The 26,457-nt window shown below is 44.0% G+C and overlaps 1 protein-coding gene across 2 annotated transcripts in view; it reads left to right on the forward strand.

The window, feature by feature from the left end:
• RPN2 (ribophorin II) overlaps positions 1–22,910 on the forward strand; it is a 63,008-nt gene extending 40,098 nt beyond the window's left edge. Inside the window, exons 10-18 of one of the 2 annotated variants that reach the window (XM_053574866.1) lie at positions 5,042–5,133; positions 7,355–7,469; positions 9,631–9,825; positions 11,032–11,118; positions 13,794–13,889; positions 15,468–15,543; positions 17,890–18,019; positions 19,456–19,503; positions 22,594–22,910. In XM_053574866.1, the coding sequence (XP_053430841.1) occupies positions 5,042–5,133; positions 7,355–7,469; positions 9,631–9,825; positions 11,032–11,118; positions 13,794–13,889; positions 15,468–15,543; positions 17,890–18,019; positions 19,456–19,503; positions 22,594–22,606 (852 nt within the window). In that variant the 3' untranslated portion in view covers positions 22,607–22,910. The remainder of the gene's footprint in view (positions 1–5,041; positions 5,134–7,354; positions 7,470–9,630; positions 9,826–11,031; positions 11,119–13,793; positions 13,890–15,467; positions 15,544–17,889; positions 18,020–19,455; positions 19,504–22,593) is intronic. The other variant, XM_053574867.1, reaches the window with a different exon arrangement.
• The last annotated feature ends 3,547 nt before the right edge of the window (positions 22,911–26,457 follow it).

Raw genomic sequence — 26,457 nt, forward strand, 5'->3', positions numbered from 1 at the left:
AAGAAAGCTATAACTTAAGGAACCTTTTAAAATTAGGGTGGAGAGCAAAGCATTATGACTAAGTTCACTGTCATTTGCCCTTTGCTCACTCTATGTGTCTGTATTGTCTGGGAATGCTCATGCAGGCTTCAGAACAAAAACACAGCTCATGTTACTGCCAAAAGTTTATAGTCAGGATTCTAAGCAGAAACCTGAAAATTGATGGCTCCTTTATCATTATGATTAGGATACATTGAGGAGCCTTACACGGTTCTTTAAACCTTTGGTCATGTATATCTGTCTGCTGAAAGGAAGAGTGATTATTTTAAAAATCATATTTATTGGGTGTTACTTTTTTTTTTTTTTTTTTTTTTGGAGTCAGTCTTACTCTGTTGCCCTGGGTAGAGTGCCGTGGCATCATCCTAAATCACAGCAACCTCAAACTCTTGGGCTTAAGCAATCCTCTTGCCTCAGCCTCCTGAGTACCTGAGACTTTAGATGCCTGCCACGGTGCCCAGCTAGTTTTTCTATTTTTAGTAGAGACAGGGGTCTGCTCTTGCTCAGGCTGGTCTTGAACTCCTTAGCAAAGGTAATCCACCCTCTTTGTCCTCCCAGAGTGCTAGGATTACAGGTGTGAGCTGTCTTGCCTGGCCTGGGTTTTACTTTTTTTTTTTTTAAGCTGGGTTGGAACTCCAAGGTTAATACTGTCTGGTTTGAACCTGGCTTATTGTACCCTCAATGAATCCCCAACAATAAAAAAAAAAAAAAAAAAAATACTGTCTGGTTTGTTTCTTTTTTTGAGATAGAGCCTCACTTGGTCACCCTCGGTAGAGTACCATGGCATCGAAGTTCACAGCAACCTCAAACTCTTAGGTTCAAGTGATCCTCTTGCCTCAGCCTCCCACCCAAGTAGCTGGGGCTACAGGTGCCCACCACAGTGCCAGGCTATTTTTTAGAGACAGGGGTCTTGCTGTGGCTCAGGCAGTTCTCGAACCTGTGAGCTCAGGCAATCCACCTGCCTCGGCCTCCCAAGAGCTGGGAGGTTAATACTATCAAGGCCTCAAGGTTAATACTGTCTTAATTCAAAAAAGTATAAGAGAAGATAGTATATGACCCATAATCTCATTACCAAATGACTCCTATGTTTAAAAAGTAGTAAAATAAGCATGTGTTTTAAAAAAACGTCAAAGTACAGAAAGATATAAAATGAAATATAAGTACCTTCTCCCATCCCTTCAATTTAGTTCTCCTCAGAGGAATCCACTATTTACAGTTACCTGTGCACTCTTTAAGAAAAGGATACTTGGCTCAGCGCCTGTGGCTCAAGCTGCTAAGACACCAGCCACATACACCTGAGCTGGCGGGTTCGAATCCAGCCCTGGCCCACCAAACAATGATGGCTGCAACCAAAAAAAAAAATAGCCGGGCATTGTGGCGGGCGCCTGTAGTCCCAGCTACTTGGGAGGCTAAGGCAGGAGACTCACTTGAGCCCAGGAGTTGGAGGTTGCTGTGAGCTATGATGCCACGGCACTCTACCCAGGGCAACAGCTTGAGGCTCTGTCTCAAAAAAAAAAAAAGAAAAGGATACTTAGGCTGGGTGCTGCTGCTTACAGGCTGCTGCTTATGCCTGTAATCCTAGCAATCTGGGAGGCTGAGGTAAGTGGATTGCCTGAGCTTACAGGTTTGAGACCAGGCTGAGCAAGAGCAAGACCTCCTCTCTAAAAATAGCGGGGCGGGGTGGCACCTGTGGCTTAAAGGAGTAGGGCGCTAGCCCCATATACCAGAGGTGGAGGGTTCAAACCCAGCCCCAACCAAAAAAAAAAATTTTTTTTTTTTTTTAATTAAAAAAATAAATAAATAAAAATAGCCGGGCATTGTGGCAGGTGCCTATAGTCCCAGCTACTCAGGAGGCTGAGACAAGAGAATTGCTTGAGCCCAGGAGTATGACGTTGCTGTGAGTCGTGATGACATGGCATTCTAGCAAGGGTGACAAGTGAGACTCTGTCTTAAAAAAAAAATTATACTTACTACAGTATAAGCAAATGTAAGCATATCCTTTTTATGTACATAAAAGGGATCATTTGGTAAATAGTTGTAGTCTTGTTTTTGCCACAAGTAGAGACTCCCAGCTTGGCCCTTGGGGGGCTGTCTATAAACTTGACAACCATCCCCTGCTCCTACCATAATTCATCCTATGGCCTAGATTGAATGACAGTGATTATAAATATAGTTTTGCTACTAGATGGCTGTATATTCAAAAGTAGAAGGTAATATCTCCATATCTATCCATAGGCATCTAACTTGTTCTTTTTAATGGGTCCATAGTAATTCATAAGTGCATATACCATTATTTAGCCAATCTGTTTGTAGACATTTGTGGGATGATGATTTCAAGATCACATTTACAAATTAAATGAATGAGTTCTTAAGAGAACGAGATATAGAAATGAAGAGGGAATTATCTGGTTAATGTTGATGAAGATTGCAGACTAGTTGATTATGCAGACAGGATCATTCTTGTAGCATAGAATATTACTGATCTCCTACCTCCCCCAGATTGGAGCACTGCTAAGCCCGTCAGGCTGCCTCCTTAGTCTTCGTAAGTAATAGGGAACATGTCCTACTCCCGGGTCACAGTTCCTTCTCCTGTGCTTTCATTGCATTTTGTACAGCCCTCCGTTAAAGTTGTTAAAGTTATGGTTTTAACATAACTTTACGTTGGGATGGGAAGTGTGTCTTGCCATCTCCGTGTATTCCTTGCACATGGGTGCTCCACATGCTATAGGGAACATGTTCTCAGTAGCGTATCTTGCCAAAAGTCAGTAGCTTCACCAAAGCTCTTTGCTTGAGCCTTCCATTCCAGGCTGTCTTCAAATGGAAGTGGTGGCAGCGCCTGTCTGGGTCGAGCTTTCCATGGCAAAGCTTGCTGTGGTTCTGAGTTATGAGGCTCTTCATGGAGAGCCTGCTGAACCAAAGGAGAGGCTCCTCCCTCTCCCCCGATAGGCTGTCGTCCCCCTCCTCTCCTGCCATAATTCACCCAGGTGCCTACACTCAGTGGTAGCCATGTATTCAAAAGTAGATTGTAATATCTGTATACCTTCTGGTAATAAATCTTAAGCAAAACAGAACACTCCTATTCAAGCTAATAATTAAGGCTATTGCTATAAAATAGTTATTAGTATCATGGAGGCAAGAGAGAAGGCTGTTAAAAGGAATTTCTTCATAGTTATCTTTATCTTTTCTTCATTTTTCTTCTTTGCTTTTGATTTGAGGTTGTTACACCTTGATATGGCATTTTAGAAAAATGCCAAAGCTATCCTTCATTTATTTTCCCAGTCCTCTTTATTCCTTGATCCTGACTCAGACTATAAACCAGTGGATTTGGCAAGGATTTGGCAAGCGTATGTTCAAACCTATCAAATATTTGGAAGGTTCATAGGTATGTTTGAACATAAAAGTGCCTTAGGTTTGCATAATCTGCACATTCAAACTAAATTTTAACTCTAAAATTTCCCATGAATAGATTATTCACATGTTTTCTATCTCTTTTGGTGGTTTACGTTTATTTTAATCTAATTTTAAAATTTCTCTTTACCTCTTTCATGTTTACATGGATGGAGCTGGAACATAATCTTCTTAGTAAAGTATCCCAAGAATGGAAGAAAAAGTATCCAATGTACTCAGCCCTACTATGAAACTAATTTAGGGTTTTCACATGAAAGCTATGACCCAGTTACAACCTAAGAATAGTGGGGAAGAGGGAAAGGGAGGGGAAGGAGGGGGATTGGTGGGATTACACCTGTGGTGCATTTTACAAGGGTATATGTGAAACTCAGTAAATGTGGAATGTAAATGTCTTAGCACAATAACTAAGAAAATGCCAGGAAGGCTATGTTAACCAGTGTGATGAAAATGTGGCAAACGGTCTATGAAACTAGTGTATGGTGCCCCATGATCACATTAATGTACACAGCTATGATTTAATAAAAAAGAAAAAAAAATTTTTAATTTCTCATTACTGGCATTAGCTTTGTGAAAATGTTTATAGGGGACATATAGAATTCATACACTAGAAGAGTCAAGATAGATTGGTTTACGCTTGTTACAACAGTGGCTTAAAACAACAAAGGTTTATTTTTTGCCCATGCTAGGTGTCGTTAGGACGTCAGCTGGAGGCTGTGCTTCATGTTGACCTTAATCCAGGACCCTGGCTAAAGGAGCAAGCCTTCCCCTGCACATTATGTGTGCCCATGTCAGAGGAAAAGAGAGAATCACATCCTGACTCTTAAAGCTTTCTTAAAGTGTGTGGAAGTAACACATGTCACTTCTGCTCACATTTCATTGATCAAAGCAAGTCACATGACTACACCCAAGTCCAAGTGGGCAGGGAAGTAGAATTTTCTACCACATGCTTACAAGGAAAATGAGAAGTACTTGGTGAATGGTATAGAAAACTGCCATAGCTTTTTAGATCCTATGCAAAGTTCTAGTACTCCTTGGCACAGAGTAAGTGTTGATGGGAAGCTATATGACAAGGTGCTTAGGCACGTGGGTTCCGAGATGGGGTGCTTACTTGCTATCTAACCTCAAGCAAACAGCCTAATGTCTCTAATCTTTAATTTCCTCATCTGAAGTAGCACTACCTTAAAGAATTATTGCGAGGATTAAATGAGCTAGTGTTTACAAAGCCAGTGGCTTTCACATAGTAAGCATACAATGAATCTTAGCTATTGTTAGAATTGAATTCTCATTGATTTGAATTATTTAAAGGTTACAGCTGAAGTATTGTTCTCCTTATGTATTTTAAAGGACGCATGATCTACTTTTTTTTCTTTAAAAAATATATACCATCTATCCAAAGCTAGAGAAGGGATGAGAATTGAGAGTAAACTTCTAGACTTCAAAACGGGTTGCTGGGATAGTTTTATTATAATCCTTGAAAACTCCTGGGCTAGGATTTTTCCTTTATTTATGTTAGCTAATAGAAGACTTCGAATGTACATGTTAATTCCTTGTATACTCAGCAGTTGATTGGGTAACTATTTTCTCTGTTTTGCCCTAGCTCAGAGTCAAGATCTCCACTGAAGTCGGCATCACAAATGTTGATCTTTCCACTGTAGATAAAGATCAGAGCATTGCACCCAAAACCACCCGGTAGGTGGGATGCCACCTGGACTCGGTTGGGGGGCCCAGGATAAAGAGCAGAGAGGCGTGTGCCTAGGTGCACTGAGCTCCTCTAGACATTGGTTCTGTGTCAGCAGGGATCCAGTTTGTACCCCCAAATTAAAGAGGGTATAGTTCCACTGATACTGCATCAGAGATTCTGCCGAGCATCTAAGTGGATTTGGGAGTTGTGTATATCAATGTTCAGTACATGGACAAACTGTTTATTACCAATCCACAAGGAGATAAGGAGCTTACCCCAGGATATGAGTCTGAATCCGTCAGCTATGTCACTAAGTACATTATTTAGTTCAGATGACAGTATTTCAAATAATAAGACCTTCTCAATGAAGGAAGCAGTGTATTAATTTATGTTCTGTTATAATCTCCTTATCTTTGCAGTCCTGAATCTGCTTTTAGTGGCCTCATGGCAACTTCGCTGGCCCATGGTAGATCTGGAATTAGTTAGAAATCTTCGTTAGTTAAGTCCTTGGAAGTGAGACAGCACCACCCAGCACTAGGATTGCTATTCCCTTTCCCGTGTCCATGGAAGGCATTACTGATAAGTCACAGCATTTGTTACTACTAAACTCAGATTCAGTTTCAGAATCTTTTTTAATACGACCTTCATTAACAGTTGATCAGAGTTGGGCCAGAACACTGTATACAGTCCATTTGCCAGTCCTCCCTCAGATCCTAATTTTGGGGATGGAGGGAATCTACAAGTTGCCCCAAAGGTTGCCCCTAAAGTCACCATACATAGGGAAAATGTGAAACTGTAGGTAAATGTACCTTTATTTATAAAATATTCATTACAAAATTTTATGAAGAGGTGGCTGACATATAGACAATGTTTCATAAATATTTTGTAAAATTTTGTAATGAATATTTTGTAAATAAAGGTACATTTAGCTGCAATTTCCCATTTTCCTTATGTATGGCAACTTTAGGGGCAACCTTTGGGGCACCCTGTAGATCTCTGGGTAAAGTTCACATTCCAACTTTACTGATCTGGGGTAGCTTTGGAGGCCAGAAGATAATAGGTGACGCCTCAAAGCCATTTTGAAGACGGGGGATGTTAAAGCTTGGAAGCCAAGCAGTCTCTCTTTTTTTTTTTTTTTTTTTTTTTTTTGAGACAGAGTTGTCCTTGGTAGAGTGCCATTGTGTCATAGCTCAAAGCAACCTCAAATTCTTGGGCTTATTGCCTAAGATCCTATTGCCTTAGCCTCCCAGGTAGCTGGGACTACAGGTGCCTACCACAATGCCCGGCTAGTTTTAGAGATAGGGTCTGCTTCAGAGCTGGTCTTGGTCTTGAACCCCTGAGCTCAAGCAATCCATTTGCCTCAGCCTCCCAGAGTGCTGGGATTATAGGCATGAGCCACCGCACCTGGCCAGTCATTGCTTTTAAATCATGTAGAGCTGGGTTTTCTGTCTCTGGTTTGGTTATTTTTGTAGCGATATCAAAGATGAGAGCATTGTTTGGGAATCCACTGAAATGTCTGTTAGACAATATGTTAGAGTGCCTTGCAGTCTGATTCTCTATATAGATGATGAATTGGTATTATTCATGAGTAAATATATAAAGCATTAATATAAAATAAAGCCAGGTGTGAACTCTATAACCATTTATATTATCCTCTGGCCATCTTACCCTAAAACCCTAGGAGTTAGCTGTGAAAGGAACAGTTGCCCTCCTTAAGCCTGCCTTTTGAGAAAATGACATTTTAAAACCCAGTTGCCGGGCAGAAAAGTAAATTGAAATAGCATCCAGGAAAAAAATTCAGCATTAAAAAAAGAAAAAGCCAAAAGTTGCCTCCTTTCCTTTGCATCTCCTATCCCTGGTCTCTCCATCTTGCTCACATAGCATCAGTCCTGTGATTATTTTTCCTCTGGTTCTGCCAGCCCGGCTCACCCCTTTGCCCGTGTGCCTGCACAGATACACATGAGCTTCACTGGTGCCTGGGTTGGTTGAGCTGAGAGCCTTAGGTTCTTAAAGTGAAAACCTAGAGGTACAAGCACCTACACATACCTTTTCCCCCAGATTTATCTACCCAATTTGCTCGCAGGCAGTTCTCCACAGCTGTCTATTCACAGCAGAGGTGTTAGAATGGGACAGTGGGGATTAGACAATGAAGTGAAGTGTGCATTCTTTGCCTATTCTCAGAGGTACGCAGATCGTCTCTGAAGACTGACTGCATAATGTCTCTTTCAGGGTGAACTACCCAGCCAAAGCCAAGGGCACGTTCATCGCAGACAGCCACCAGAACTTCGCCTTGTTCTTTCAGCTGGTAGATGTGAACACTGGTGCTGAACTCACCCCTCACCAGGTCAGGAAGAAGCCCAGGCAGTTCTCGGGGCCTGAAACACGAATGCACACTGGAGTTAACAGTGTGGTGTATAGCATGAGCTAGAGGAAATGTCACATTCTGCTTTCAGACCTTGGCTCTGAACCCTGGCAGTTTGTTCAGGTTCTGCCACATGACGCCATGTGGGTTGTAATCCTTCACCTGGAATACACATTTCTTTTTAACCCTAACATGGCAATTTAGGGTTTAGACAACCCTCCACACTGCCTGTCATCCCCCCTCATCGAGACTAACCACTCTTGGCCCTGCCTTTGGTATTCTGTAAAGGACAGTTCAGATAAATACAGAATGACAGGAAAGAATGTGGGACTTAGTGGGCTTGGTTTAAGTCAGCAGTTCTCAACCTGTGGGTTGTGACCCCTTTGGGGGTCGAACGACCCTTTCACAGGGGTTGCCTAAGACCATCCTGCATATCAGATATTTACATTGTGATTCATAACAGTAGCAAAATTACAGTTATGAAGTAGCAACGAAAATAATTTTATGGTTGGGTGTCACCACAACATGAAGAATTGTATTAAAGGGTCGCGGCATTAGGAAGGTTGAGAACCACTGGTTTAAGTGCTCTGTACTGATGCTTTAGCAAGAAGCAGCAGCCTTGTGTTTGTGCCTCAAGGCAGCTCCAAGGCAGTAAATCACTGAGATGAGTGGATTTACCTGGGAGCCTTCTTGCTTTTCTTGTAGCTGCAGCTGCCGCACTTGTGTTCCAGAGCACCTGCCCCTGGGGCCACAGTCCTAGCAATCTTCTGCTTCTCTCTCCTCTCCACCCCAAACTTCAGACTGCTTAGTCGGGGCCCTTAGCCATGGCTAACTGACCTTTAAGCATTTCATCCTCTTAGCATTTCCCAGCTTCTTCGCCAAATAACACTAGCCAACTAAATAGCACAAGAGAAAGAATGTGAAGAAAAGAAATTAACAAGACTACATTGGTAAGATTAGGGTTAGAGCAGGGAGAGTTAGGAAATGAAACTTTAACTGACTACTGGTCTTATCTAAGATTGTGTTTTAGAAGTTGTGGCTTAGAGACCTCCCAGGCAGAGATGGCATTTTATGGATGAGCTTGGCATCTGCCTGCACTTGACTATGAGAGGAGGGAGATCAGGCACCCAGACTCCTAAATGCCCTTCCTGGTCAAGACTAATAGCTGTAGACAGGATGCTTCACATCTCTGGTTCCCTTTCCCTAAATACTTAATGGTTGTTCTTTGTTGTTCAGATGTAGAGTAAGAAATGAGATTTGTGTATTTTTTATAGATCCAGCACTAGCTTTGTGACCACGGCAACTCATTTAATATGTACGTCTTATGATCTGTGCTTTGTTAAATTCTTTAATTTGAAACGTTTAGAAAAGCTCTGAGTAGATATTAAATTTTGCTGCAGAAATCTTAGTTTTTTGTGTAATCGTGAGGATAAAGTGATTAGACTCAGTACTAATGATACTGGTAATAACATTAGCTGCCTTTTGTTGACTGCCTGGTGTATACCAGGCCCTGCACTAATTGCTTTCCATACATTATTGCAAATCTTCACATAGTAGACCTCGTGTAATGCCTTAAAGATGAAGAAACCAAGGCACAAGGAGGTTAAGTGACCTGCTTAGCTAATAAGTATTGGTACCAAATCTGCCGTCATCAGAGTCGGGCTCTTTCTGTGACACTGGGCTGCTCCGCTTGTTTAGAACTGTGCCTTGCCATCAATATCCAGGTCTCCTCTCCTGAATCTTTAGCTGTAGGCACTAGGAAATTGAAACTGGGCTTTTTACAGTTCTACCTCATTTCCCTTCTTTTCACCGTCTGGTGAAGAAGTTAATTGGGCAGCAAAGTGGCCAAAAGGCTGGCAGGAAAAAGAAATTGCAACAATAGCAAAGGGCTTAAATCATCCACAAACCGGGTATTCAGGCTCCTACTAGTGGAGAATTGCCTGGACCCCTAAGTTAAATTTCTGTCTTCCTACTAGCAAAAGGTTATCTCTGAACTAGGAACCAAGGTGGCACAACCACTCCTTCCACTCCTGGGAGGTCTGGCAGATCCTAGAGTGGCAGTCTGCTGTCTGGCAGATTCGATATTGGGTCTATGGGGAGTTTGGAAATTATCAGATGAAAGATTGTATTATATTTCATCTAGACGTTTGTGCGACTCCATAACCAGAAGACTGGCCAGGAAGTGGTGTTTGTTGCCGAGCCAGACAACAAGAACGTGTACAAGTTTGAACTGGATACCTCTGAAAGAAAGATCGAGTTTGACTCTGCCTCTGGTACCTACACTCTCTACTTAATCATTGGAGATGCCACTTTGAAGAACCCGATCCTCTGGAATGTGGTACGTAACTGAACATACCTGATTCAGGTGAGAGTGGCTGTACCACAGCTGCAGATAGCTCCTTCTCAGGGGCAAGCTCTTCACTCTGACTTTGGCTATGCTTCCCATGGGCAGTGACTTCAGCATTGTGAGGTAAAGCGCTGTGTGCTGTCTCCATAAATAATCCTAGGGTCATGTATGTGGCTTGGCACATTGTAGGTGCTTAGTAAATATTTATTGAGCGAATGAAGGACGTGTAAATTTGCCCTGGTGAGTGCCAGTGATCTGTGAATTCCTATAGATGTTACACAGGAAGGAGGCTTTCCTGTTACAAGCAGGTGCCATTGGGGTAGGTACATAGGTACGAAAGATAGGGTTTTGACATATTGTGTAGCTGCATGGGAGGGACAAGATCTGAATTCTGATACAACTCAGGATGGTGTAGAATAATAAATTGCAGGATTTGCAGTTAACTAACTAAGGATGACCATTTGTGTAGCACGTGCACAGCACCTCACTTCATGCATGCCTCACTTCTGATTGCTGTGATGAGAGAAAACTTGAAAGACATGGCATTTGAGAAGAGTAGAAGAATGACCAGGGTTTAGCAATATAGTCTCTGGGAACTGTGGGATGATCATTGGGGAATGGCCTACGGAAGAGCTAGAGGTACTTTCAGTGACGTGAACATGGGTGTGTTTTGCTGGAGCACCTGAGCCTAGTAAAGCCTGGAAGGGTAGCAGAGGCCAAATTACAGGCCTTTGACAGTGGGTGGCTCCCTTTGCAAGACAAGGGACCAGCTGCACTTTCTCAGGCTGTATTCAAGGCTCCTTCTCCTAATTTTGGGCTACTTTTTGTACAAGAATGCATTCTTCTTTCTTTTCTCTAATGTGAGTAAATCACAGTCCCAGAAACACCAAGCAGTTTGTGATTGCAACTCTGACAGCTTGTGTACCAGCTGGGATTTTTGTATTAAGCTGCCTTATGGGGCTTGCCATACCAGTAGAAAATTAGAACTCTTGCTCTTAAAAGCATTTTCAACAAATACTTGTTTTCTTTTTGAATTTTTTTACTGCTGCGATTTGTCAGCTAATGGATCAGAAGTGATTGGACTGCTTGGGGCTTTTTTCATTTATGGTCCTAGATGTGAATTAGGGAACATTATCTTGCTGAGAAGTCTCACCCCCTTTTCTACTGTGCTTTTAAAGGCTACCTTTATGTTTTTAGGCTGATGTGGTCATCAGGTTCCCTGAGGAAGAAGCTCCATCAACTGTCTTGTCCCAGAACCTTTTTACCCCAAAGCAGGAAATTCAGGTATGTCCCAAAGGGCTTATCCACTAAACACAGGGAAAGAATGGGTACAAAGAAAAAGGGCAGCAAAGCCCTGGATTGTGGTTCTGGTCCTTCTTTAACCTGTTTATAAGACGTTTTATAGTTTGTTCTTGCTGTGCTGTAAATTAGGCAGGGCAAATAGCAGCCCCATCCTTGAGCTGAATAAACAGAGTCCAATGACTACCTTCCAGAAAGCAGAGAGATGGAAGATAGTAAAATCAGAACCTGAGTCTGTTTTTCCTAACATCCAGGAGGTTCAGCCTTTAGACCACTGCTTGACAGCAGTGAGTGCAGATGGGTTTAGCATTTATCTTGCCTGCTTCTGCATAGATCAAGGCTAATGGGGAAACTTGCCTGGGAGAACAGGGTCTTATTTCATTAGGTAAATCCTTGGATAAGCAAGGCCTTCCCAGTCCTGCCAAGCCCAAAGGACTGTTGTAAGGTAATAGATGAGGAAAGAAAGGCTTTGAAATGTTTCTAAAGCCCTTTACCAAATAAACACAATAATTGCTCAACAGTTTAGGTGCTGGTTAAGGAAACTGAGGTGAATTCACTCAGTTGACTATTCTACAATCATGAGAAATGATCATGGAAACCCACATATGAATTAATATAATATCCAAGTGCTAAAAGCAGAATAGAGGGTGAGAGCCCAAAAGATAGAGCAGTAGAATTTTAAAAAGATTTAAAATTCCTCTTAATGTTATAGAGCATTATTTAAGAATGTTTAAGCTCAGTTAAATAGTAGAAGATATAATTGTGATGATAAAGGGTGCCGACTGGTTTGTGGAGTATAGTGTAGGTGGCAGCAACTACTTGCTACAGTGGTAGAAATCCTTTAATGGCAGTGGCAGCAAAGGAGAGCAGAGCTGGAAATTTAGGAATAGGAGGCTCAAAAGAGGCTGTCTTACCATGGTGCTGGGCATTGGCAATCACAAGAGACAGCCACAAATTAGTACACTAGAGCTTCAGTCTCCAAACCCTGGGCTGCCAACTGGTGCTGGTCTGTGGCCTGTTAGGAACATAGCTGCCCAGTAGCAGGTGAACTTTAGCAGATTGAAGTTTCATCTGTGCTTAAAGCCCGCGCCCCATCACTCGCACCACCACCTGAGCTCCGCCTCTGTCAGATCAATGGCAGCATTAGATTCTCGTAGGAGCACGAGCCCTGCTGTAAACTGCACATGCGAGGAATCTAGCTTGCTCGCACCTTAGGAAAATCTAATGCCCATCCCACTCTGCCCCCAGGTTTGTGGAAAAATTTGTCTTCCATGAAACCAGTCCCTGGTGCCAATGAGGCTGGGAACCACTACACTAGAGGAAAATCTTTTATTTACGTTCACTCGTTCTTTATGAGGTTTTTGTTTCTAGTCCTTATTTTAAACATTGTTATTCTTTTAAGCCTTTTTAATTGTGAAGGCAAAAAAAAAAAAATGGAAACCTAATAAACACATGTATATGTAAAAATTAAAAAAAAAAGTTTGATTTACCTTTGTTACAGCTTCCAAAGCATAATCAAATGCCCTGTTTCATTTGATCTTGAGAATATCTTTACAAGCCTTGTAGGGTTGTCATTGACTTCCCCACCCCCAGTTTTCTAGCTGGAAACCTGGGGTAAAGTGACTTGCCCCTGGTCACACAACCATGCATATCAGTTTGGGTCTGCATTGAGGGCTCTGGACTTCCAGTCCTTTGCTGCTTCTGCTAAGTCACATTACCTGAGTGAGTTTCCCAAATTCATGTAGAATTGCTCAGGAGAAAAACCAGAACAAAGAAATATCAGAGGAATGCTCACCCAGCCGTCTGCTTTTTTTTTTTTTTCCCCAAAGACAGAGTCTCACTCTGTGGCTCAGGCTAGAGTACCATGGCGTCATAGCTCACAGCAACCTCAAATTTCTCTGTTCAAGAAGTCCCTCTTGCCTCAGCCTCTCAAGTAGCTGGGACTACAGGCACACATCCCCATCCCCACCCAATTTTTCCATTTTTAATAGAGAAAGGGTCTCACTCTTGCTCAGGCTGGTCTCCAACTCCTGAGCTTTAAGGATCCTCCAGCCTCTACTTCTCAGAGGGCTAGGATTACAGGTGTGAACCGCCACACCCAGCCCCTGCCTTCTGCTTTAACTCTGGAAATCAGACAGAGTAAGTTTATTTAGGGTTTCCTTAGATTCCTGGCTGGGGGAAGAGAGTGATGAGTTAATGTTGAAAAAATCTATAGTGAGGCCTCTGTTATGTTTTTAAAGGGACTGAGGTTACCACCTCAGCATATGTCAGTGGCACCCTAGGAATGCAGATGCATTACAAAGTCCATAGTCCTGCCTTGGGTGTGTCACCTAAGCCTGCTGTGTACCAGGGTGCCGTCTTTCATACTAGCTGACAGGATGGGTTGCAATTGCCAACTTCTAAATGGCAGCACGTCTTTGAGGGGAGAAAAGAATTGGCCACACAGTGAGCTGGTGTTTTTGGAAGGGAGACCTCTGGGATCAGAAGCCAGCACTGAGAAGAGGCAAAGGCCAAGTGGCTACTTGTTGCCAAGAGGTTTTTGTCTCTAGGTAGCATTTCCCCTTGGTGACCATCCTTGATGTTTTGGTCCTCGGATACATGGCAGCCCCTGCTGGGAAGGGCACATTTTTAAGTCTTCTTGGTGTGTCTTCTTTTGGCAGCACCTGTTCCGAGAGCCAGAGAAGAGGCCGCCCACAGTGGTATCCAATACATTCACCGCCCTGGTCCTTGCACCACTGCTCCTGCTGTTTGCTCTGGTGAGTGGTTATAATTAGCCTGGGCAGCATGTGTCCTGTGTCACACTCGGCAGATGTAGCCCTTCCCGAAGGCAGCTGTGTGCTCTGGCCTCAGCATATCTCCAGAGAGGTCCAGCAGCTGTGACCTGAACTAATGGTCAAGAAATTTTAGAATGACCAACCCTGCTGTGGGGAATCTGCCAAAGCAATTGACCCGTTGACAAGGGGGCATGAGAAAGTACCTAGTAGCAACTAAAGCTATGATGCTCCATAGGACTATTCAGATGAGATCAAGTGTGAGCAAAGCAAGGTCTAGTGCTGATAGCTATAAAGCATAAGAGTGCAGAGCTACATATTTCACCACTGTTTGGAGCATAAAACTGGAAACAACTTAGTCTTCATAAAAGCAAGTGTTTTTTTGTTTCTTTGTTTTGGAGACAGCATCTCACTCTGTTGCCCCAGGATAGTGTGCCCTGGCATCAGCCTAGCTCATAGCAAGCTTAACTCTTGGGCTCGAGTGATCCTCCTGCCTTAGCCTCCCAAAGTAGCTGGGACTACAGGTGCCCACCACAATGCCTGGCTAATTTTTCTCTTTTTTTTTTTTTTTTTAGTAGAGATGGGTTCCCACTCTTGCTCAGGCTAAAAGCAAATGTTAAATAAATTATGGATATCCATACAGTGGAATAATATGCAGCTTGTTCAAAGAATGGACAGATTTATATGCTGATATGATGATTGCCAAGAAGTGTTATTGCATGAAGAAGTAAGGTAATATGTTTAGGATGGCCTCTGTGGAAAGGTTTAGAAGGCATTGTGCATTAGTGTTGGTCACCTGTGGGGAGAGGACATTTTAGAGAGTGTACAGAAGGAAACTTTCACCTTTTCTACTTTTCTGTACTGTTTAATTTTTTATTTTTACCAATTAATTTTTTTCTTTTGCTTTTAAATCGTAGACATAAATGTGTATCTTCAAAATTCAGAAAATTTTGAGGGGAAAAAAACACTTTAGACCTTACTTTTAGAAAGTTATCTATGTTCCTAATTAGTTCATTGATTTTAATAAAAGATTATTGGTTAATCTAAATTCAGAAGTCATGCTACAAGCTTTCAGAAACCAGACCCAGGATATAGGCACCTGTTCTCATCTTTGAGTAATCAGTTTCAAAAGCTATGGAGCCCACAGCAAGAGCATGCATCCTGCCAGCTGGCTGCCAGCAGGTTTATATTACCAATTCTTTGAGAATTTAGTGGGAGTGTCAGTTACCTCATCATAAATGCATTTTCTGACCTTTTGGCTTCACGTTTCCACCTGTTTTAAAATAGAAGCATTTGCCATCATTAAAAATGATGTTCAGGTCTGAGTTATCCAAGCTCATTTGAGAGCAGGTGCTGAAGTGCTTTTCTAAAGAAAAAAACGGAACAGTTTTTCCTGAGGGCTTGTAAATAGGGTGCTTGTCTCTTGGAAGAATTCCCTGTCCTTCCTGGGGGCATGAATGTTTAAGCCCTTAGGGCTGTTGATTGGATTAGCATCAGCATGGCATGTGGGGCCTCCCTTTTAAGTTCTAATGTCTTTTTAATTCATTTTTCTCCATCATTTAGTGGATCCGGATTGGTGCCAATGTCTCTAACTTCACTTTTGCTCCTAGCACGATTATATTTCACCTGGGACATGCTGGTAAGTGCCCTAGTCCGCTAATTCCATTTAACCTCTTCTGACATTTTGCCTGGCCACGCAAAAGGCCTGTTAAGTAGAGCCACAACCTATTAACTATAATAACTTAATAGCATAACATTTCCCTCTTCCTCCTGGCCTTTTAGGACAGTTAATATGATGATAAACCTGTTTGGTTCATCAGCTTAGAACAGCTGTCATTATATTGGGCTTCATTGTACTGGGCTGCTGTTGGCAGGCCACTTGCCTTCGTTTAATAGCCCTGTTCATTTCCAGAGATTACTCACTTACCGTATCTTTACATTGAGCCATCTTCCTGCATGAAGAGCATTAACGCAGTTACCAAAGGGTATCTTCCCCCACCACATCGATCTTCACATTTGCTGGCAGCTCTGTCTGGACAGTAGTAGAAAACAGTTCCTTTCATAGTCAGACATGCTGTCCCACATTGTTCTCCTGAGAACTCATGACCTAAACAACCTGAACATGACAAGACAGTGCCTTCATAAATCAGTTGAGTATTTCTAAGACTTTTGACACTATTGGATTGGTAGTGCCTTGCACTTCACTGAGACTTCAATATTTTTAAATTTTTTTTGGCTCTTTTAGAAGTCACTGTCTATGTACCCATAGTATAAAGATTCTCATAGGGGAACATGGATGAATCCCTTGAAATTCTAGGCAATTATGTATATTTTTCTGGGAAAAGAGAGAGTCATAACTTTGATCACATTACACAGTGGTCCATGACCTTAGAAACGGTCGAGAACCCCTGCTGCAGTTCATCTATCATCCTTTCAGGCAACATTGGCAGAATGACCTTTCTCTCCAGCTCAGTTACTGGATTTGAATGATAGTCCTCCCGGGTCAGGCGGAGAACAAAACCTGAATATAAATCTGTTGAGAGCCATGGCTTTTCTTGCCACTGTGCTTTTTGTGCTTACTGCCTCTTTTGATTTTCATTCCAACCCTGTGGGGGGAGATTGGGGTGGCAATTATGATCCTGTTTGACAGATAAGAGAATTGGGGCTCAGGGAAATTAAGTGGCTTATAAGAGCAGAGCCTGAACCAGAAGCCAGGGCGCTCAGTGTACAGCTCTGAGCCCTTTTTGCTAAACCTTCCTCAGTCTTCCTTGCTCCTTCCAATTTGTCAAATGACAAATTACCCTGAAATTTTTGTACTTCTTTCTTTTTGAGATGGGGTCTCGCTATGTCCCCAAGGCTAGGTATGATCATAGCTCACTGTAGCTTCAAACTCCTGGCTTAAGTGATCCTCCTGCCTCAGCCTCTCAAGTAACTACAGGCATGTGTCACCACACATGGTTAATTTTTTGTTTATTTATTTATTTTTTTTCTTTTTTTTTGTAGAGATAGAGTCTCACTTTACTGCCCTCGGTAGAGTGCTGTGGCATCACACGGCTCACAGCAACTTCCAGCTCTTGGGCTTATGTGATTCTGTTGCCTCAGCCTCCCGAGCAGCTGGGACTACAGGCACCCGCCACAACGCCCGGCTATTTTTTTGTTGCAGTTTGGCCGGGGCTGGGTTTGAACCCACCACCCTCGGTATGTGGGGCTGGCGCCCTACTCACTGAGCCACAGGCGCCGCCCTTATTTATTTTTTTTAAAGATGGGGTCATGCTGTGTTGCCTTGGCTGGTCTAGAACACTTGGCCTAAAGTGATCCTCCCTTCTCAGCCTCACAAGTAGCTAGAATTATAGCCACTGTCTCCCATCCCCAGCCTACAAACGTTTGAGTAAAAAAGAAACCATTTGTTTTTATCCTATATATTTTTATTGAGAATTTGAAAAATAAAATCCTAATTATAACAGTAAAGTTTTAAACAAAACAAAACTTCATTAAAGAAGCAGAGAAGTAGATGTTACCAGGAACATGAAACGGAATAAAGTAGCTGATGTTTTTACCTTTGGATTTCTTGGCAGTCATGGCTGAGAGGCATGTATATTGAGTTACTACTTTGAGCTCAGAAAAAAGGAATAAGACAGATTGGTGCAGAAATACAGACCTTTTCATAATCTAGCACAGTGGTTCTCAACCTTCCTAAGGCTGTGACCCTTTAATACAGTTCTTCATGTCATGGTGACCCCGGACATAAAATTTTTTTCATTGCTACTTCATAACTGTAATTCTACTCTTATGACTCGTAATGTAAATATCTGATATGCAGGATGTATTTAGGCGACCCCTGTGAAAGGGTCGTTCGACCCCCAAAGGGGTCACAACCCACAGGTTGAGAACCGCTGATCTAGCAGTTCCTGCTCCTAACTCTCCTTGACCTTAGGGCATTGTCACTGTTTTATTTAATTGGATATCATGACACTGCTTCTTACAGCTATGCTGGGGCTCATGTATGTCTACTGGACTCAGCTCAACATGTTCCAAACCCTGAAGTACCTGGCCATCTTGGGCAGTGTGACATTTCTGGCTGGCAATCGGATGCTGGCCCAACAGGCAGTCAAGAGGTAAGGCTAGAGCTGGACCATGAATCCAGAGTAGGATTAAAAATATTTACATCAGCTCTGCCAGCCTAGAAATGTGTGTGGCAAAATGATTCATGTTCTCCAGAAGAGGGCCTTAAGTAATTAGCCTTAAATGTTTTAAAACCACAATAATTTTTGTCCCTGCACATTAGAATGAAAGAGGAACATAACTGCTCTACGAAGATTAAAGTAGATTAGACTATGTGGCAGAAGAGTGTTAATTTGCTGGCTGTGTAAAAAATTCTCTCTGCCCTGCCCTCCTCCATGCTCCAGATAGTTGTTTGTCCATAACCCTAACAGCCCCAGGAGCTTGTCCTCCAAAGTGTGAGTCTTGTTCTTTCCTATAGAAGCTGCTGCAGGCTTTGCAGAGGCTCCCAGCAGGGAGCATCTGTTCTGTTAGCCCATGCCACTTTCCTGGGAACCAGACAACTTGGAGTCACGCAAATGGTCAGACCTCGACTTGCTGGCAGCTTGACTTTTGAAACTGAATTGAGGGCAAATTTAAATGTCACATAGGTGTTTCTTATTGATTTGACTTTATTAGAACCTGGGTGATTTCAGCCACACAAAGGCCAATAAGAAAAGATCAGAATTGCTTTAACCTTTGGAAGAAGTCATTTTTCATATGTGCCCTGCTTTCTCCTGTCTAGGACTTTTGTTAGAAGAATGTAACTCAATAGCATGCCCTCCAACTGCCCATTATTTGGTCAGATCAGAGAATGGCTTTTTGAGGGAGACCGTTAATGAATAGAAGAAGCAAATACCTCATCTCTGCCCGAGTCTCCATTGTGAGTTCTCCGAACGCCCCTCTGGAGACCTGGTGCAGACATGCTCCTTGGCTTCCCTGTAGGAATCCAGATCCCACGAGAGCTTTCCATGGCACCAGCAGTGGTAGCCAGTTGGTTTTTCTGCCCTCCAGCAGCCTTTTGGACAGCTATGCCTTGTGTCTGAGAAGGAGCCGGACTCAGTTGTTTTTGCAAAGCAGAGGCCTGTCCCCTTCCAGCAACTGCCTGGAACCCCAGGGAGCCAAAAGGCTGTGCTCTTAAGTTCTCTCTTTTCTGGAAGTTGCCCACTTAAAAAGAACAAAGTCCAAGGGACATTGGGGTAGAAATCATTTGATTTAGATCCTGCTTGGCAGGAGTTCCTAAAGTTGCATGCACTTTCTGGGGAGAGAGTCCAGGGTTTCATAAAAATCCCAAAAGGATGGGTGACTCTGCCCTCCCCCTGCTTATATATCCCACTCAGGAGTTGTAAAGCCCACTGTTTGTTGTCCTCTTTGTGAGTCTTAGAACAAACTCTGCCCTGGGAAGATCGGTGACCCTACGGAAGCTCTGGCTGGGTGTGTGTCATTTCTTTCCTCAGCTTATTTCTCCTCTCACTGTCCTTTCTTGATTCTCAAACCCTCTTTCCTTTGGCAGGATCGCTGCAGAGCAGAGCAGTAGATTGGCAAAATATAGGACACTACGGTAAAGATGAAGGGTGGACCCATCCCAGAAGCAGGGTCCCTTTCCTATCTTGCCCACCTCATGCATGTCAGTTATCTATCTAGTTTTCAGCCCACTCATTCCTCCCCACTTCTCCCTAAGCCAAAGCTGAATTCTGGGGCCATTTTCCAACTTGTTGGGTAAGGTTGTGACTTGACCAGGGCAAAGGCTTCCTGAGTTAGCCCAGCTGATGGGGTAACTTTGCAATGGGGCAGCTTTGGCCTGGCTTTGACTTGTAAGGCTTCATCCTCCCTTATACACAGATCTCATGGGGTGTTTGTTTATAGACCACACTCCTCTCTCTTTGTTTACAGGAAAGCTGAGTTGAGGATAAGACATGTCCAAAATTCATTAAGTGATGGTCCCATGGCAAATCCTGGCACACCTTGTCACTGTTTCTAGGCCTTCCTTCTATCGTACTAATCTTTAGTTGGGTCAAATGGTGTGGTTTGTTGAGACTCTAAATTATGAAGGACTGGTGGCCATAGGTCCAAGCCAGCATCAGAATCCAGGTTCCTAGCACTTAGGGTAGGGTTCAGGGCCTCCCCACTTGTGACTAAAATGTAAAGTGAAATAACTCACATTCCCCTTCCGCTAACTCACATTCTCCTTCTGCATGTTAGTCCTAGGATGGGGGTGGAGGTGGAGGCAAGGTGACAGGAAGGAAGGAGGGAGAGTGTCTGATGCTTCCCTGATCCGCTCCACTAGACCAGGGGTCAGCAGTCATTTTCTGTAACGAAGCAGATAGTATTTTGCTGGCCATGTAGTCTCTTGGCAGAATGTATAACTCTGTCACTGTCACGTGAAAGCACCCATAGACTATGTAAAACAAGTAGGTGGCTGCGTTCCAATAACTCTTTATCCAAACAGGTGGTGGTTGGATTTGGCCCATGTGGCATAGTTTGCTGACCCCTGTCCTAGACCAACAAAGAGAGGGAGGGATTTAAATTTTTAAGTTGTGTTCCCTCTTATCCTTTGCCTGGGAAATGGCTTTCCCTGCCAAAGCAACACAGCCATGTAATTTTTAATCCTCTGAAAACAGGAGAGATCAACAAAAGCATAGAATTTAGAGCCTTACTGCTATGTGCCCATAAGTTGGGTCACCTAGTCCTTGACTCAGACTGTGTTTGTTTTGGATTTGTTTTTTCAGGTTTAACTGAGGTATAACTTACATATGGTAAAATTCACCCTTTTTAATGTACGATTCTGTGACTCTCGAAAACCTTTTATAGTTGTATAACCTCTATCTCAGTCAAGATACAGATATTGCAAAGCTCCAGAAAATTTCCCTGTCCCCCTTTATAGTTGTCGCTTCTCCCACCTTCCTTCCCTGGCTTATACACATTTGATTTCATCCTAAATTACAATTGCTCTGTCTGAGATTTGCTTTCAGAACTACTCTTTTCTGCTAAATGTTGAATTCTTTTAATTCTTTATTCTAAATTGCTTTTTTTTCTCTCTCTCTCTCCTTGAACTTTAAATAGTACACCTCCACCCTGCTAACCCCAAACATTACTGCTTGAGAGAGAGGAAGGGCACTTGATTCCCTGGACATTTGGTACTTTCTGAAGTTGAGGCCTAGTCTTTTAAAAGGAACCCTCTGGTGGGTGGTACCTATGGCTCAAAGGAGTGGGGTGCCGGCCCCATATGCCAGAGGTGGTGGGTTCAAACCCAGCCCTGGCCAGAAACTACAAAAAAAAAAAAGGAACCCCCTGGTAGCTAAGTGCTCTTGATCTGAGGATAGACATTGATTTGAGCAGACATAATGTAGGGCATAACTTTTTGGCCAGTAGGAAGGGTTGTGGGCCACCACTCTTCAGCTGTTCTTAGTTCACGCTATCCTTTCTGCATGAATGTTTGTGAGTGTACACACTTCGGTATACATAGAAACCTCTGGTGTTGGCCGGGAATTAGGAGCATCCACTCTGGCTTGTGCATGTCCTGTTGACCTGTTTTGTTAATTGGTGTGGAGTCTGCCTCCTGTAAACTGTGCGCTCATCACCTTAGTCCTCATCACTGGGAAGAGCTGCCTACTAAAGGCAGCATGTGTGGCAACACCCTTGCCTCCGTTTGTCAGAGCCCCCCCCCATTCAGTTACTTGCTATTGTCACCCCCACAGTGTCTGTCTAGATTCTCGTTTGCATTTTTGGGGTTTCCCCATCACTTTCTAGAGTCTAGGGAAAGGCAGCTGAGGAGAAAGAGTGAATAAAGAGATAGAGGAGATTTCTTCTCCTTTAAAAGTTTTCCTGGGCGGCGCCTATGGCTCAGTGAGTAGGGTGCTGGTCCCATGTGAGATTTCGTGGGTGGTGGGTTCAAATCCAGCCCCAGCCAAACTGCAACCAAAAAATAGCCAGGCGTTGTGGCGGGCGCCTATGGTCCCAGCCACTTGGGAGGCTGAGGCTAAGAGAATCGTCTAAGCCCAAGAGCTGGAGGTTGCTGTGAGCTGTGATGTCATGGCACTCTTACCGAGGGCGACAAAGTAAGGTTCTGTCTCTGAAAAAAAAAAAAAGCTTTCTGTTTCGTGTGCCATTTATGAGCATCCTCTCGTGTTGGGTTTAGATGCTGAGTGCTGCTCAGCAAGAACATGGTCACGTGGCAGAATGAGGTGCGGGTGTCTGTGGTGAATGGTCAGGAGTTGACTTTAAGCTATGCAAGGGCCATGTTGGCAGATTGGAATCTGAGCGACAGTATGAACATTCTTTAAATTTTCCTCTCTGTTCATTTAATTGAAATTTACACTCTTTTGGGCCTTGCATTGTGAGAGGTGTGCCTGGAATTACCTCATCTGCTTAAGTGCTCACAAGCCACTTTCTTACTTTGTTATCATCAGGTTTGTTTCATTGTTTATATTTAAGTCATAATCAACTTTAGTTTTGAATAAGCTATCTCACATTCTTTTGTAAAAATGAAATGGGGCATAAATAAATAGAAGCAATAGTTAAATGATTAGTCCCTCATAAATGGGATCTTATACTGGGAGAGTAGCTTGGTCTCACTGTTGTCACCAGGTAGGAAATAGAACAAAGAGCTGGAACCTTCAGTGATTTTGTGTTTATCTCCATTCTCTTTCAGAACAGCACATTAATTCCAGGAGGAGGATGGAAAGCCTGAAAACTGAAATGGATGTTGAGAAAAGGAGTCAAGAACAGTGTGAAATTAAGCAAACTTTATTTAAAAAGAAAAAAGCTGAGATTGTGGTTACACTTTTGCTTGTTGTTTTTTAATTTCCCCAATACAGAGCAGATACCTGTGAACCCAGATAGTCTCTTTCTTTGGCATGGTGCCCTAGCAAGGTGCTGTGAATATTCCTAACTTACCCAGATGTTGCATTTGAAAAGTTGAAATCTGTAATGTAATCTGTTTTGGAATAAAGAAAATGGTAATAGGAACAAAGACCTGATTGAGAGCTTATTCTAATATTACACCTTTGGGGTATTGGGATCCTTGGGTGCATGTAACATGATAGCCAGCGTGTTTCTCTGGTCCTTCTTGCCCCTTCCTTTTTTTTTTTTTTTTGAGACAGAGCCTCAGGCTGTCACCCTGGGTAGAGTGCCATGGTATCACAGCTCACAGAAACCTCAAACTCCTGGGCTTAAGCAATTCTCCTGCCTCTGCCTCCCAAGAAGCTGGGACTACAGGCACCCGGCTAGTTTTTGGTTGCAGCCATCATTGTTTGGCGGGCCTGGGCTAGATTCCAACCTGCCAGCTCAGGTGTATGTGGCTGGTACCTCAGCTGCTTGAGCCACAGGCGCCCAGCCTCTTGCTCCTTAACAGGACTGAGAATTGCCTAGAAAATTCAGCTTCCTTTCTTCAGTGGTGAGCACCAGCTGTCTGCATAGAAGGCCCCTCCCTCTCGGTTTAGCAGTTAGGACCTCTGTTCCAGGCTCTTGCCTTGAAAGTTTGTCCACAACATGCAGTGGAGAAGGGAAGGGATTGTCTTAGAGCTGTCTCAGTCTGTTCCTGCCACTATAATAAAACATAATTACAAACATTAGTAATTTAGAAATACTAGAAATTTATTTCTCACAGTGCCAGGGGCTAGGAAGTCCAAGGCCAAGCCCCAGGACTTGATATCTAGTAGGCCCGTTCCTCATACACAGCACTGTCTCCGTATTCTCATATGGCAGAAGGGGCAGAAGGGAAAAAAGGAGCTGGCTAGTTACCTGGAGCCCTTTTATAAGGGCCAGCATTTGAAAATTGATCCGTGTTCGGGGTTTCAGATTTTGGATTCTCTTGAAAAAGAAAATCAGAGCCACGTGTCCCAGTCCTGAACAGCAACAATCAGCCACAGCCAACTACTAGCAGCTCCTCCCTTTGGTGGAGCCTATACTTTCCACTGTGTCAGCCCTGTCCCTCACAGGTGTCCACTTACCAGGACATTTGTGCTGTTCTCCCTGCCAACTCTGTTCCTTTGATTATCTGTCTGGCTCCTATAGGCATATGTCTATGAGACTCCTGCTTTTAATTTTTAGTTTCTCATCTCACTCCAGGGGGAAAGGGTGATGCTGGTTTCCCATTCCTCCTCGGTGGTGCCTAGTGTCCTGGGACCTCAGTGGCTCAGACTGGAGGAAGGGGAGAGCCAGCAAGCATGTGGGATGAGAGCAGGGGTCTTCCCTACCGCCTGCCAGACCTGTTCTGGCCTGGAAGGCAGACTGTGGGAGGGCTGGTGGACAGTGGCGAAGGAGGTTGGCAGGGCCCAAGGGTGAAAGTATGGAGGGCGTTGGGTGTCCTGCTCACTGGGAACAAGGGGCAGCCAGCAAACAGCTTATTGGAGAAGGGGCTGGCAAAGTGAAAAGGCACAGAGGCTGGTTCAGGGCTGGCCTGCAGACTCAGCGGGGAGCTGGAGAGCAGAGCACAGAAGGCATTTGCTACGTGCTGGCTTTACTGTGTCCAGAGCCACAGCCGTGAGCAAGACAGATCTGTGCCTGCCCTCCACCCACTTACAGCCTGGAGGCAGAAGGCTGAGTGCGAGCAGTGTGGCTGCAAACGTGAGGAAGACTTCTAGGGTTGGGAAAGCCAAGCTGAGACCTAGAGAATGACAAGGTGCTCTGGGCGGGGGATGGACATGCCCAAGGGCTCCGAGGAAAGCATTTGGCATATTTGAACCAAGAGCAGGCCAGTGTAACTAGGGCGTCATCAATATCTTGGCTCAGCACCTGTAGCACAGTGGTTACGGTGCCTGCCACATACACCCAGGCTGGCCGGTTCGAACCAGGCCTGGGCCAGCTAAACAACAAGGACAACTACAACAAAAAAAAATAGCTGGGCGTTGTGGCCGGCTTCTGTAGTCCCAGGTACTTGGGAGGCTGAGGGGAGAGAATCGCTTAAGCCCAAGAGTTTGAAGTTGCTGTGAGCTGTGACACCACGACACTCTTCCAAGGGCAACATAGTAAGACTCTGTCTCAAAAAAAAAAAAGAATATCCTTGGCTGAGGTACGAGAAGCCAGAACAAATTCAGCTTTTAAGGGCTGGGATGAAGGGATTTTTTTTTTTTTTTTTAGGACTGATAACAAATTTTAAGAGACAGGATCTTGCTTGTTCCCCAAGCTGACCTCAAACTCCTAGGCTGAAGGGATCCTCTCGCATTAGCCTGAGTGGTTGGGACTATAGGCGTGTACTACCAGTGGTTTGCTGTTGGGATATACCAGAGGCAGATGCTGTCTGTCTGGCCCTACCCACCACGTGAAGCCTCGTGAAGGGACTCCCGGCTCTCAGCTCTGGAGCAAGGCTGCAGGGAAGGAATCTGATTGCCATAGCCAAGTCGGGCTGGGAAGTCCAGAGTAGACAGCAAGCCTGGAGGTAAGAAATCCTCACGATCTGACGAGAGTACAGCCTTTTGGGAGACAGTGAGAGAAAGCAGGCCAGAAACCAAACTGCATGACCACAGCAACCCCTGTAAATCCTCATGACCCTGACAAGAGTATTGTCATCTTGGAAAGACAGCTAGTGATAGAGAGCAGGTCAGAGACCAAATGGCATGGTCAGAGCGACCCCCTCCACACACTCTTGGAATGTTTCAAGGCCTGTGTTCCTGGGAAACATCAGAAATCTCCTGCCCTGGTCCTGGCTGACACTAGAGATAAGGCCCTGGCCAGATTAACACTTTGGCAGAAGGGAGTAATTCTCAGATCCGTCCCTGACACAGCATTATTCACTCTGCAGAAAAAAGATGACTGCCCTCACCTCTCCTAACCCCCACTCAAATTCCAACCACACCGATATAAGTCTTGAAACTGTGAGCTGGGAGCTAACTCTTGGTCAGACTCCACTCTGCTTCTTTCTTTTTTCTTTTTTTTGTTTTCAGACAAGAGTCTCACTCTGTCACTGTGGGTAGAGTGCTGTGGCATCATAGCTCACAGCAATCTCAAACTCTTGGGCAGGAGAGATCCTCCTGCCTCAGCCTCCTGAGTAGCTGGCATTACAGGTGCCCACCACAACACTCAGCTAATTTTTTTCTATTTTTAGTAGAGACAGGGTCTCACTCTTGCTCAGGCTGGTCTTGAACTCCTGAGCTCAAGCAATCCACTCGCCTCGGCCTCCCAGAATGGTAGGATTACACATGAGCCACCACGCCCGGCGCCTCTGCTTCTTTCTAATAAAGCCTTTGCTTAATCCCTGGACTGGCCTCCACTCCTTGCAGACCCTCACCTGGACTCTACCCCTGAGCCTCTCAGGCCTATCTCCTATAATTTACGAAACCCACCAGATTTGTCACTGAGATTTGTCACTACAGTAGCGAGTGCCTAGACCTGACCTTGTCTGAGGAAGACAAGCACATCAGTTTTAGAGTCAAACAGGGCTGCTTTGAATTCCCCCATTAGCCATGTATCCTTGTATAGCTTACTTTACCTCTCTGGGCCTTCGCTTCCCACCAGTAAAAATTGTGATAATGCCTCCGAGGCTTTACAAGGGTTAGATGAGGTCATGCTCAGAACA

Source organism: Nycticebus coucang, chromosome 21, assembly GCF_027406575.1.
Source record: "Nycticebus coucang isolate mNycCou1 chromosome 21, mNycCou1.pri, whole genome shotgun sequence".
NCBI lineage: Eukaryota > Metazoa > Chordata > Mammalia > Primates > Lorisidae > Nycticebus > Nycticebus coucang.